Source organism: Diaporthe amygdali, assembly GCF_026229845.1.
Source record: "Diaporthe amygdali strain CAA958 chromosome Unknown NODE_18_length_871485_cov_64_394520, whole genome shotgun sequence".
NCBI lineage: Eukaryota > Fungi > Ascomycota > Sordariomycetes > Diaporthales > Diaporthaceae > Diaporthe > Diaporthe amygdali.
In genome coordinates, this window is record NW_026517038.1 from 859,811 (window position 1) to 871,485 (window position 11,675).

Genomic DNA, 11,675 nt, shown 5'->3' on the forward strand with positions numbered 1-11,675 from the left:
CCAACGAGGAAAAGCAAACAGACGGACCACTCTCGCGACTTCAAGGTGGGAGAGGCGATGCTCTCATGCTTTGCTGGCTTTGCTCCGTGACGCCCTCAAGTGTGAAACCTCAGATACCCGGAATCCCAAATTGCTTAGAGAGTCAGATGGGAAATAGGTGACGTGCAACGACTGGACCACCCTTGGGAGCGAAAACATTCAATAAAGACAGGGGGCAGACACTGCTTCCAATGCTGCCGCCGGTGAAACAAAAACAACAGGAGGAGGAAAGAAGAACAACTAAGGGTGTTCACGACGAAGATGACATCTGCAGCAGCCTCCTTGCGTGGTCACCCTCCTTGTGGCTGCTGCGGAAGTGGATTGGCCAGAACGTCAACGGTACGGAGCAGCCCTATCTCTCAGGAATGGGTGACTTGGCCAGCCTGCCTCCCGCGCTGGCCCGCTTCGCGATCCGGCCCTCCTTGTCCTTGGACGCCAGCGGGCTCGCTCCGCCGCCGGTCATGGGCAGGCTCCCCACACCGTCAACGCCGAGGTTGCCTGTCAGGAATGACCCGTGCGTTGACTTTCCTCGCTTGTTTTCGAGGTACAGCTGGGCGCTGCGGCTGAGCGGGAATGCGGGCAGCCCAGCGGGTACTTCAGCACCGTTCTGCAGGAGCATTTCGGCGATGGGGAACGGGACAGTCTTCGCGTCAGCGGTCGGTGGTGGTTGTGGTGAAACTGCTGGGCTTGGGGAGGCGGGGTCGGCAGCGGCGAGGGCGAGGAATACGGGATGAGTGCCGCGGGATTTGTCGGCGACGTTGGGGTTGGCGCGGAGGGCGAGGGCGTAGATGACTTGCTGAATCTCGTTCTTCTTGATGGCCGCGAGGAGCGTGTCATCGGGAGAGGGGTACCTGGACAGTGTTGACGAGATCGGCTCGACGAAAGCCCTGTCCACGTACTTGGCGGTAATGTAGCGGAGCCTCTGCTCGCGGGTTGCCTGAGGCGACGGCTTCACGCCGGGTTCCAGCCTCGACTCCCAGATCATGTTGGAGACCCGGTTGCCCACGAGCAGGAGTAGCTCAACGATATCGGGTGTGAAAGACGTAATGTCCAGGGTGAGCGACCGGACCTTGCTGATGTGTGTCCCTAGTGACCTGTGGATGCCGCTACATTCGATACACAGGATAATGGCGAGGTTGATGGATACCCATTCGACCTTGGCCCCCGAACCACAATCAGCGCACCAGCAATTCCCTTGGTCATTGTCGCGAAGCAGTTGGAGCAGCTTGTCAGGATTCTCGTCAAAGGTGCCGCCGGTCGGGGCGCCTCCCCGGGTCTGCGGTCGAGCACCCACGGTCGTCCGACGACCTGGCATACCTGCCGCTGATGGCGGGTGTGCCTGCGCATGACCAAGTGAAGGACTCTTGCCTGTCAAGATGGACCCGATGTCTCTCCTAAAGGACCCGGATTCGTTTGACGGTGTGCTGGAATGTGCCGGCTGGTCCTTCAACCCCCGCTCGACTGCGCTCTGTAGCGCGTTGTTGATCGCTGTGATCCAGCTGTTCATGTCCTCCTCGGACGTCGCCTGGTATACACGCTTGAAATGCGGGGTGATGACTTCGAAACAGAAGCGTCGCTCTGCATTTCTTGCCTCTCTCACGGATGCCATTCGCAAATCGATGGGGTCCATGTGCAAATCGAGCCTTTGTTTCCAATTACTGTACTCTGAGAGCTTGCCACCATCTAGCACAATCCAGAACCTGAGGGGAGGGGGGTTAGCCAAGAAGTGGATTGGGGACGATAGTAACATACTTGTGCCAGCCCTGCTTATTCAAGTTTCGAGGGTCGACGTGGCCACCAGGGCGGTTCAGAGCCCACAGGAGCCCTTCCTTCCTCTGCGATTCCGTCTCGGTCTGAGTCGTGTCGCGCTCTTCCAAGTCCCGGATTCCCTTGAATTTTGAGCCCTGGGACGGGCTGGCCAGCATGGCGTGGCTCAGGCTGCCTGGAGACCTGGAGAGGTCACTAGCACTTGGGGCTGGCGTGTTTGAGCTGCTGATCGCAATCGACTTGAGCTGTGAGCCCGTGCTGTCTGCCCTGCTCATCTCCGTGTCGGATGTGTTCCCGTTCGCGTTGTTGCCTGAGATGGAAGAGGGGATGGACTCTGGCTCTACATAGTTGAGGTTGCTCTTCTCAAGAAGCCTTCGTTTCTCCTCGCGCTCTCGTCGTTGGTACTGGTACTCCTTGTCCGCCACCTGGACCTCGCTCGACAGAGCCTCGAGCTGCGGGAGGAGCCTTTCGACCTTTTTGGAAGCCTGCAGGTAAGCTCGAGCCTGGGCATCCGCATATCTAGTGAGATGTGACAGCACTTCTTGTTCCTTGCGGCCTCCTGATAGGTCCTGCATGAACGATGAGTAGTCGAAGCGCTTGAGTTCGAAATTGCGCCGCTTCGTCTGGTACTTGGTATCGCTGTGCTTGGCCTTGACGGAATCATGTCGCTGACCGAGATATCGACCAACGTACGCATAAAAGTCCTTGCTTTCTTCCTCGAAATCCCGCTTTTTGGCCTCGGCCTGCTTGATGTCGATCTGGTACAGCTTGCTCAGTGGCTCGATCACTATCTTCTGCAGGTTGAGTGTGTTTTGCCTCTCGTAGCTCAGTATCTCCCGCGCAATCTTGTCAAAGTAATGTTCGATGGCCGGCTGGACCGCGTTTGCGTTTGTAGAAGATGCGCCTCTGAGAGAGTCGACGAAAGCCACTTGGGCGTCATTTGCCTCGATCTGTGCTGCGTGGGCGGCCTCAGCCTTCTTGATCATGCGCTTCATCTGTGTTCGCATGTTCCCTGTCTTTTGCTCCAACGCCTTCATTGTCGCGCGGAACACAGGCCCATCGTCCGATGCGGACACATCTTCGTTTGGCTTCGGACAAGAAACATCGACCTTTACTGGCTCTGGAATAGGGATGGCCGGGATGGCTGGGACGGCTACGGTAGTGACCGAGGGAGATACCCCATTGTTAGTGTCGTGCGCCGTGACAGTCGGAGAAGCAGGTTCGTCAATCTCGAGAGTGCTTATTCTCGAATCGACGGACTGGGACGAAGCACCGCGGCTTCTTGGTGGCACGGTCAGGAGAAAGGGTGGTGGGGAGCTGGGCTGGCTGAGGTAGGGCGAAGCGTCTGTATATAGTTAGAATATGGTAGCTGGGGGATCAGTAGTCTGTGAGACCTACTCTGGACCCAGAATGAGAAGCTGGCAAGGGTCTGCAGCTCATGCGCGCGCGAGTCGTATTGCACAAACTGTGAGGGAGTCAGAGAGGCGCAAACATTACAGCATGGGCGTCCGAACGTACGCTGCAGGAGTTCCTCCATCCACCGCCTGAGTCCTCAGCATTTCTGGGGGGTTTCCACTTCCAAGCCCAGTCGAAGGTGACAGAGCCGCTGCCACCAGTTGTGAAGTCGCCAATCAGCTCGACGTTGGAGTTCTTGTGAAGGTTCGGGTCGGCGTGGAACTCCCGTGTGACGAGGTTCTCAACTTCCTTGGAAGTGGGCGCGTAGACATATGTGAGGCCATTAATCTGGGTGTCCACGGCATTGCCATTCGGGTCGGGGCTCGCTATCGGTGTTTGGCGGACGTTGAAGGTAAATGTGAACATGAGCTCGTCATCATTGCTGAGCTTCAGCAGGAAGGCAGGCGCGCCGGGGTTTGTCGCCGACTCGGGATCCTGCAGATCATACACAAGCCAGTCAGTCTCCGGTGTAGGATGAGATGTAACTCTTGGTGACCCTCGTGACAGGGACGGCGACCAAAGGAGCGGGGACAGGGCTGACCTGTATAAACTCAACTGGGGCGCTGTCGCCGGCGGGGCGCGATGCTAATACTCTTGTGGCGGGAAATGCATTGGGAGAGATGATGATAGATGTGCGCTTTCGGTTATTGCTTATGACGAGCGATGCGATAGATACTAGGGGAGAGGGGCGCAGAGTCAGCACAGGGCCCAAGGCTGGAGGCAAGACGCACTGTAGGTGCAGAGGCCGGACTCACATCGATTCTGGTCCCTGAGATAGAGCGAGGCGCCATCATCGGGCCTGCTCGAGACGTTACCCATGATGAAGCGTCAGGGGCTCGAGGGCCTCTCCCAGAGCCGGGAGGCAGGGCGAGGGGTTGTGAGCTGTCGTATGGGACGGGGCGGTGGCCGTAGTCATGTAGAGGGGAAGGCTATTGTGTCGCGTATAATGGGTGCAGGTGCGGCTAAGAGGCGAATGGGGAGATGGGATTAATTGTCGAGGGCGAGTGGTCTGGTATCTGATCTGCTGCGATATTATTAAAGAGGTTGGAAGTCCAACATGGCAAGGGCACCTGGCTATGTGGGCCACTCAAGTTGTCGCGGGGTTGCGCAGGGCAGGGCAGGGCAGGGCAGGCTGGGCTGGGCTGGGACAGTACAGGGAGCTGATGGTGCTTGTGTTCGTGCTCGTGCTTGTGCTGCAGGAGGCGGCAGAGGATGTGTGTGGATCCTCAGGGACCAGCAGCCAGATTGAGGATGAGTTGAACCCAGCGTGACACGGCGCGCACGACGATGGACAGAGGGAGTAAGCAGGCAGACAGATAGATAGACGGACAATCTGCAGGAAGACGTAGATAAGTGCTTGGCTCAAGGCTCAAGGCTCGACGGCAAGGCGTCCCTGTGCCCGACCTACTGGGACCTGATCTTATTAGCCTCGACTGCCTGCTGCTGCGGCGCGCGTTTGCCGTGGCACTGGCACAGGCACAAGGCACAGGTACTGTGACTAGGCTACATGATGTACATACAGGATCGAGCCTAGCACCTAGGTAGATTCGGTACCCAGGCGGCCGAGTAGGTTTTGGAGGTTGGGGTTTGAGTTTCTATTCCTGGCTCCAACATCGATTGCAGATGTGCGAGCTGCAATGTCAATTGTCGGTATCGTACTGTGTGTATAGGTGAGGTGGCATTCCAGTCCAGTCCCAGTCCTATTGATTATTTATATCTGTCGTCCTTCTTCGATTGTCACGCTCGCGCTCGACACTAGGCCGCGGCCAACATGGGATTCAATCACCAGTAACCAAGCCAACCTGCCTAAGTTTTTTCGAGAACGGGTGGGCGCTGGTTTCTTTGACTCGAGATAAGAGCCAGCGTCACCATCCCGCATGACTACGGACCGCCTTGGGAGCAGCTGGAACAGGTACAGGCAGCTCGGGTTGGGCATGAAGGCTCATTTCTCCAGATCACGACTCCAGCACCAGCACCCTGGAATGACATTACTAGTGACCTGCACCAAAGCTAAGCAACACCATCTGATCTTCAATCGAGGCCCGGGGATCGGCCAGTTGCCCCCATGCAGGTGAGACCCCTTCAGGGGGGGAAACCTTGGGCCAGCTCTTCGAAACGCCTCCGTTAGATTGCCCCCCTGCCCCAGTTATTGCATCACTCACAAAAAGACTAAGGCCTCGGGCCCGTCAGTCTCGGTCACAAGCAACGGCCACAAGCAACGTCCACCCGCCCAGACTTTCTCACGCATATGAACCGTCCTGACCATGCATACATATCTGGCAGCAGCTGCCACAGGGAGAAACAGAACTTCGCCGTTGACTCTTCCAACACGAGATCTAAGCCTTCGTGAGGCGGTGACGGTGACGACTTCTTCGGCCGGGACGGCAAAACACCTGCCTGTTTGCTCAGTTTGCTTCTGATCCTCCTTGTCAATCAGATTTCAAGCACACGCTAATGGCCAATCCGAGAGCGAGGTCAGAGAGCTGACCTATCACCCTGGGACTGCGGCAACGTCCACGAGGCTCGCTTTACTCGTCATCGCACGCATTCTGAGCGTGTTGTCGTCTTCCTGCAGCTTGAACTGTCACTCGTATAGGACTGCCCCACAGCGTCGGTTCTGGACACAGCTGTGTCCATCTTTGTATCCGCTTGACAGATCGTGAGAGAGCTAGCCTCAGGCACCCTGGGCATCTCAAAATAGCCTGTACGGGCCGACACTCACCGCCGGGTGCGGTACTCGCGCGTAGCCATCTCGCAGCTACTGATACCTAGGCATCATGGCTGTGACGATGTGTTTACCAGAGGACCAAGATGCAATCACCAGCAGAGATCAAGCACTGCGCGGCGTGGTTGCGGTGCCGAGAAGCCGTGCTGTCAAGCTTATGATATTGACTTGCCGTTCAAAGTTATTGCTGCGCATCATGCAGGGAGCATGCTCATAGGCAATTCTGCGAAGTGCCAAGAGTTGTGCAGATGGCTACTTGACGAGGCTTGAGTATGCTCAAAGTGGTCTGAACGGTGGAGGATGGTTACAATAATGCAATAGTCTACCGTGCATTCTCTCCTGTCGCGGGAGGTGACCGACTGCAACTGACTAGAAAAGTTGGAGAACCTGGCTCGTTCATAACAATCTGCGTGTCTCACTGGATAATAGTCTAGCAGGTCCGCATGTTTAATTCTGTGATACGGTAAGGGGTAAGCTGGAATTAGAAAGGCCCAGTGGGGGAGGGGAGGGGGGGATTCCGCATCGGCGTCAAACCACCAAACAACAGACACAGGCAGGGAGAACCCATGAGCAGGCGCATCTGTCTCCCATTCGTCCTCGCGCGCTGGGCTGCTAGAATGGCCGGCAGAGACTGGCCAGACTGGCTGGCTGGCTGGCTGATGACGTCCCTTTGGGCTGCAATCGGTGGGAACTAAACAGAGAGCAAGTCCACCCTTCCTCCACCCTCCATCCTCCACATCCATCCTGCCCTGCCCGTCCCTGCACTGCGCCTGGACACCCTGCAGCCAACTAGGTCTACTGTATCTACCGTATCTACCAAACTCCTGAACAAGCAAAAAGTTGTGCCAGTGCCGCCCTTGCTGCCCTCTCACCGCGACCAGGACCCGACGCTCCTTAGTCCAACTGCGCACCGTTCGTGCATACGGCACTATACACACTACACACCACGTACAACGTCCAACGTGCATACGTAACATACAAAGTAGCCGGCAACCCCAACGGCGCCGTTGTTGACAGCTAGTCTACCCGTTCTACAACCAATCCTCCGCTCCATCAAAAGCTGCGCTGCATCCACTCCCCCAATACCCGCGAGCCAACGATCCAACTGCCTGGTGCGTCCTGTTGCAACCCGCCCCCTCGAGTGATGTTGTCGTCAAGATAAGGGGCGCGGACGTCACTTCCACCCACGCCACGGCAACACCCCGCCCTGCCTCGCCCTGCGCTACTCCGTCCTAGACTGCAACTCTCAAGATGTCGACATCTTCGGACCGCCAGTACAAGCACAACAGCAGGAGTCTGAACAAGAGCATAAATCGCCTGCAGCGCGAGGATGGTGGCTCGCCTCGGAGGTCAAGGGCCGGCTCGCGGGCCTTCCAGTCCCAGGTCAGCTACGAGGATGCGTACAACTACGCCCTGAGCGTCGCTTTCCTGCACTACCTGCTGCAGCCCAAGAAGAAGAGGAAGGAGTATGTCACGGTACCCAAGGCGCCCACCAGGGTGCACACGTACACGCAGAACATCGGCGAGCTGGTGAAGGAGTTCATCCCCACGGGCTCAACCTCGGGCAAGGAGGTCAAGCTCCCTCACAGCTTCCCTGGCTGGCTGGAGAAGCGCATGGGGCATGTGGTTAGGGGGACCGAGAAATTGCAGGGCTTCAGCGACCCGAACCTGAAGAGGAGCTTCGCCGAGGCCTACACCTCTTTCACGGAGTCGAGCTTCCGCAAGAGTCTTGACAAGGACCGAAAGCTCGAGCCCCTGATTCTCATCTTCTACTCGTCTGCGTCTAGAGCCCAGGGCCGAGGGAAAGCCCCCGATGACCACACCTGGAAGATCCTGGTGGATAGGCACCTCGCCCTGTTCGTGAGGCTCATCCTGAGCATATTCAGGGAGCACGGCACCGACAAGGACAAGCCTGAGCTCATGAGCAAGCTCCAGACGCTGGAGCAGAAGCTGCTACGCAACGACGAGAACCTGTCGATTGACAGCAGCCAGGGCGGTGGCGAGCACAAGACCATCGAGGTCGACATACCACATAGTTACCAGGTCAAGGACATGCACATGGTGCAAATCGTGGGCAAGATCTTTGGCCGCACCAATTCCCAACTGCAGTCCGATGTCGATGTAAACCGAAACATATGGACCGAGGAGTCTGCCCTCAAGGATCTGAAGGCCTACCAGCACCGCCTGGACTCGAATATGGAGGGCGCCCTGAGGCGGCAGGACTTCGATGTCAACGAGTCCTTTGAGGAATGGAAAGGAGGCGAGCGTCAGCACCTGACGTCGCTGATGCTGGACATATTAAAGGTTCGCCCCGATCTCAGCAAGACTGTCACGAGCTTCGAGAAACCTTTGCCCGTCCGCCCCACGTCAATCTTCTCGGACGACCAGGCATTCGCAGACCTGGCAAAGATGATCAATAACCCAGATTCAGCCGGCCCTGGGGGCGACCCGTCCTTCAGCCTGAGCTCCCTCTCATTTGATGACAATTCCAGTATACGCAGCGTGGATGAGCCCAGCTACACCTTCATTCCTCCTGACCCGAGGGCGTTCTATAAGATGATCCTCCAGAACGCAATGACGTTTGATCAGTTGCACGCCGAGTCTGAGGACTTTGTTCCGCTTTCACATCAATCCCTGGAGCTGCTGTACGAGCTGTCCACATACTGGCGTATTCCACAGTTCACCAGGCACATCACCTTTCTCGAGGTCTCTGTGCGCAAATTTCTGGACCAAGAACTCCGAGGTGACGAGCTCGATGTCTGCTTTGACTTTGTCAAGGACCCACCCCCGGAGCCCAAGAAGCTACCGTATATCCAACTGTTCACCTCTCCCCTGCCAGAGATCGATCCAAGCCGGTGGACGTTGGTGGACTTCACCGTGTACCAGCAAATACTCAACGCTCTTCACGATGCCCTCCTCCGAGATGTCTATGACGTGCTGATGCACTGCTATGAACCCAAGGCACCTTCCGTAGGTGTGACAATGGCCCTTCTCATGAACCACGTGTACCCAGATCCGGTGTTTTCCGAACGGGAAGAAGAGCTGGAGGAGTTTGCCAAGACGCTCACCGAGGGCCTCAAGCAGCAGGCTGAACAAGTGTACCACGGATTTCTTGAAAAGGAGGTTCCCCAAGCCAAAGAAGATTGGGACTTTTCTCATGTCGTAAATCTTGGTCGAGCAGTGACAAAGTTGTGCACGAGGATCAAGAAGAAGTATGCCAAGAACCCTAAGGTCATGGGGGTCTCGCCCTTCGCGGTCCTGGTCCAGACGGTATTTCCCAGCTTCGAGGAAGACGCCAAGGCCTTGATCGAGACAATCGTCATAGCGGCCAAGGAAAGAGGGGAGGAGGTGAACGTGCAGGACGGTTTTGACCTGTACAAGGAGCTGGTCGAGCTCCGCAAGATCCACGTCGAGTTCCTCCCAGGGCTCCCGTTCGCCTTCCACATTGAGAGTGTGCTGGAGGAGTTTGTCTGGCGCTGGATCGGGGAGGCGGAGGCGAGGATGACACAGTTTGTGGAGGAAGCCATCAAACAGGACCAGTTCCAAGTCAGGACGAATCATCCGGGCAACATCCCGACGGACGCGGAGCGCCACAGCGTGTCTATCATTGACATATTCCAGCTGTTCAACCAAACCGTCGACCAGATCTTCCAGCTCGAATGGGATGACGACGTTCACCACTCCAAGTTCATGACGGCCTTGGCCAAGGCGTTTGCAGCGGGGATCGGCCGATACTGCGAGATTGTGGAGGGCAAGTTCGCAAAGGAGATGGACCGCCAGACGGCTCAGGAGCTGGCCGCAGCTCAGAGGACAACGCAGGAGAGGTTCATGCAGATGGCGAAGGACGCCTGGGCCACCAAGGACGGCATAGAGCCGTTCCAATTCTATCCGGAGGTAAGCATCTGACCGCGTGTCCGGCACACCTTTTGAAAATTGACTAACACGTCGCGGCTCAGTCCTTTGTAAAATTGAACAACATCGAGTATGCGATGCAGTCGTTGGATAAGCTAGAAAAGGCGATGAATGTGGAGGGATGTGCCGATGTGCTTAGGTCCAAAGAAGGCCCGAAGCAGTATCGCAAGCCGGACAAGTATGTTTTTACGATCAAGGTTGTCGAGGCAGAAGACATCAAGGCGTGCGACCCAAATGGGTATAGTGACCCGTATGTGGTCTTGGTCGATGAGTACCAGAAGCGGCTGGCCAAGACTCGCGTCGTTTCCAGAACGCTGAACCCGCGCTGGGATGAGTCGGTGGATGTTACTGTCACCGGGCCAGTGAACGTGATCGCGACACTGTGGGACTACGATACTTTCGGAGACCATGACTTTGTTGGCAGGACCTCACTGAAGCTCGACCCTGTCCACTTCAGCGACTACCTCCCGCGTGAGTTCTGGCTGGATCTCGACACACAGGGCAGGCTCTTGATCAGAGTCAGCATGGAGGGTGAGAAAGATGACATCCAGTTCCACTTCGGCAAGGCCTTCAGACACTTGAAGAGGACAGAGCGAGACATGGTGCGCAAGATCACAGACAAGGTAGGTTTGACAACGGTCGGTCTTCTTGCTGTGTAGGAGTTGCAACTGACACCATCACAGCTGACAACTGTCATCAACGCGTCGCTTTCTCACGAAGCCCTGAAGTCCCTGCTCAGCCGTGGCATTGCTGCATCGATCGGAAACATGTGGAAGACTAGGAAGACCGCTGCTCCGCCGGTTACACAGGCCGATATCGAGAACGCGCTCCAGGCGCTCTTCAACTACTTCGACGAGAACTTTGCCATCATGAAGCAGACACTTACCGAAGCAACAATGATGGCCGTCATGACCCGTTTGTGGAAGGAGGTCCTCATGGCAATAGAAGGCCTGCTGGTGCCACCGCTGTCAGACAAGCCATCGACACAGAAGCCGCTCACACAGGTCGAGCTCGACGTGGTGTACAAGTGGCTTGACATGCTGTTTGAATTCTTCAACGCCAAGGACGAGGACGGCGAAGTACTGGGAGTTCCGGCAGAGGTGCTCAAGTCGCCTAAGTGGCACGAACTGGCCTCGCTCAACTTCTGGTACTTTGACCCGACAGAAACGCTCATTCGAACGTCGGAGCGCATGGTGGCGGCCACTCAACAGCGGGCACAGCAGCAAGTGCAACAGGCCAGCCGGCAGTCTGCGCCAGCGACCTTTGGGCCGACTTTCAACTCGGGTGCGGGGGCCTTTGGCAGCATGGGCACAATCCGCCGGGGCAAGTCCATCATGATGAGCCGCAACCTGGGCACGATGAAGCGTGCCAAGGAGGAGAAGCGAAAAGAGGCGCAAGCAGACCCTTCGGACGATATGATCCTCCGGATTCTACGGATGCGGCCCGAGGCGGCAGGTTACCTCCGAGAGAGGCACCGGCAGAAGGAGAGGATGGCGGCGAGCCAGGCGGCGGCAGCGATTGTGCGGCAGAGCATCACCCAGGGGTTCAATTCAGGGGCGTATGGGAATAATTTTGGAAAGGGCTCTTACGGCAACCTCCCTCGGCGTTAGGGCGGCCGGGAGAATCGCCCGACTGCCCCTGCCCAGGACATGAAGCAGCAGACGGCGTGAGAGAAGTGTTGGGGGGCGGGGGGGGGGGGGGGGGGGATCTTGTATCTTTTGCTTCTTCATTGTTTCCCATCCTGCCCGGTGTGAATGGTGGGGTACCAAGCGCGGCG

At 57.0% G+C, this 11,675-nt stretch overlaps 2 protein-coding genes across 2 annotated transcripts; one reads left to right on the forward strand and one right to left on the reverse strand.

The window, feature by feature from the left end:
• Nucleotides 1-391: 391 nt before the first annotated feature.
• J7T55_004192 (rf gtpase activator) lies at nt 392-4,080 on the reverse strand (the record flags this gene model as incomplete). Its single annotated transcript, XM_053144878.1, has 6 exons — nt 392-1,739; nt 1,792-3,151; nt 3,205-3,271; nt 3,325-3,696; nt 3,803-3,936; nt 4,017-4,080. 6 exons carry the CDS (start codon nt 4,078-4,080, stop codon nt 392-394), a joined length of 3,345 nt encoding a protein of 1,114 aa, XP_052992692.1.
• Nucleotides 4,081-7,237: 3,157 nt separating this feature from the next.
• On the forward strand, nt 7,238-11,508 carry J7T55_004193 (c2 calcium lipid-binding domain-containing protein; the record flags this gene model as incomplete). The annotated part of the gene is made up of 3 exons (XM_053144880.1): nt 7,238-9,880; nt 9,943-10,521; nt 10,582-11,508. The coding sequence occupies 3 exons, from the start codon at nt 7,238-7,240 to the stop codon at nt 11,506-11,508; spliced, it is 4,149 nt and encodes a 1,382-aa protein (XP_052992693.1).
• Nucleotides 11,509-11,675: the final 167 nt, after the last annotated feature.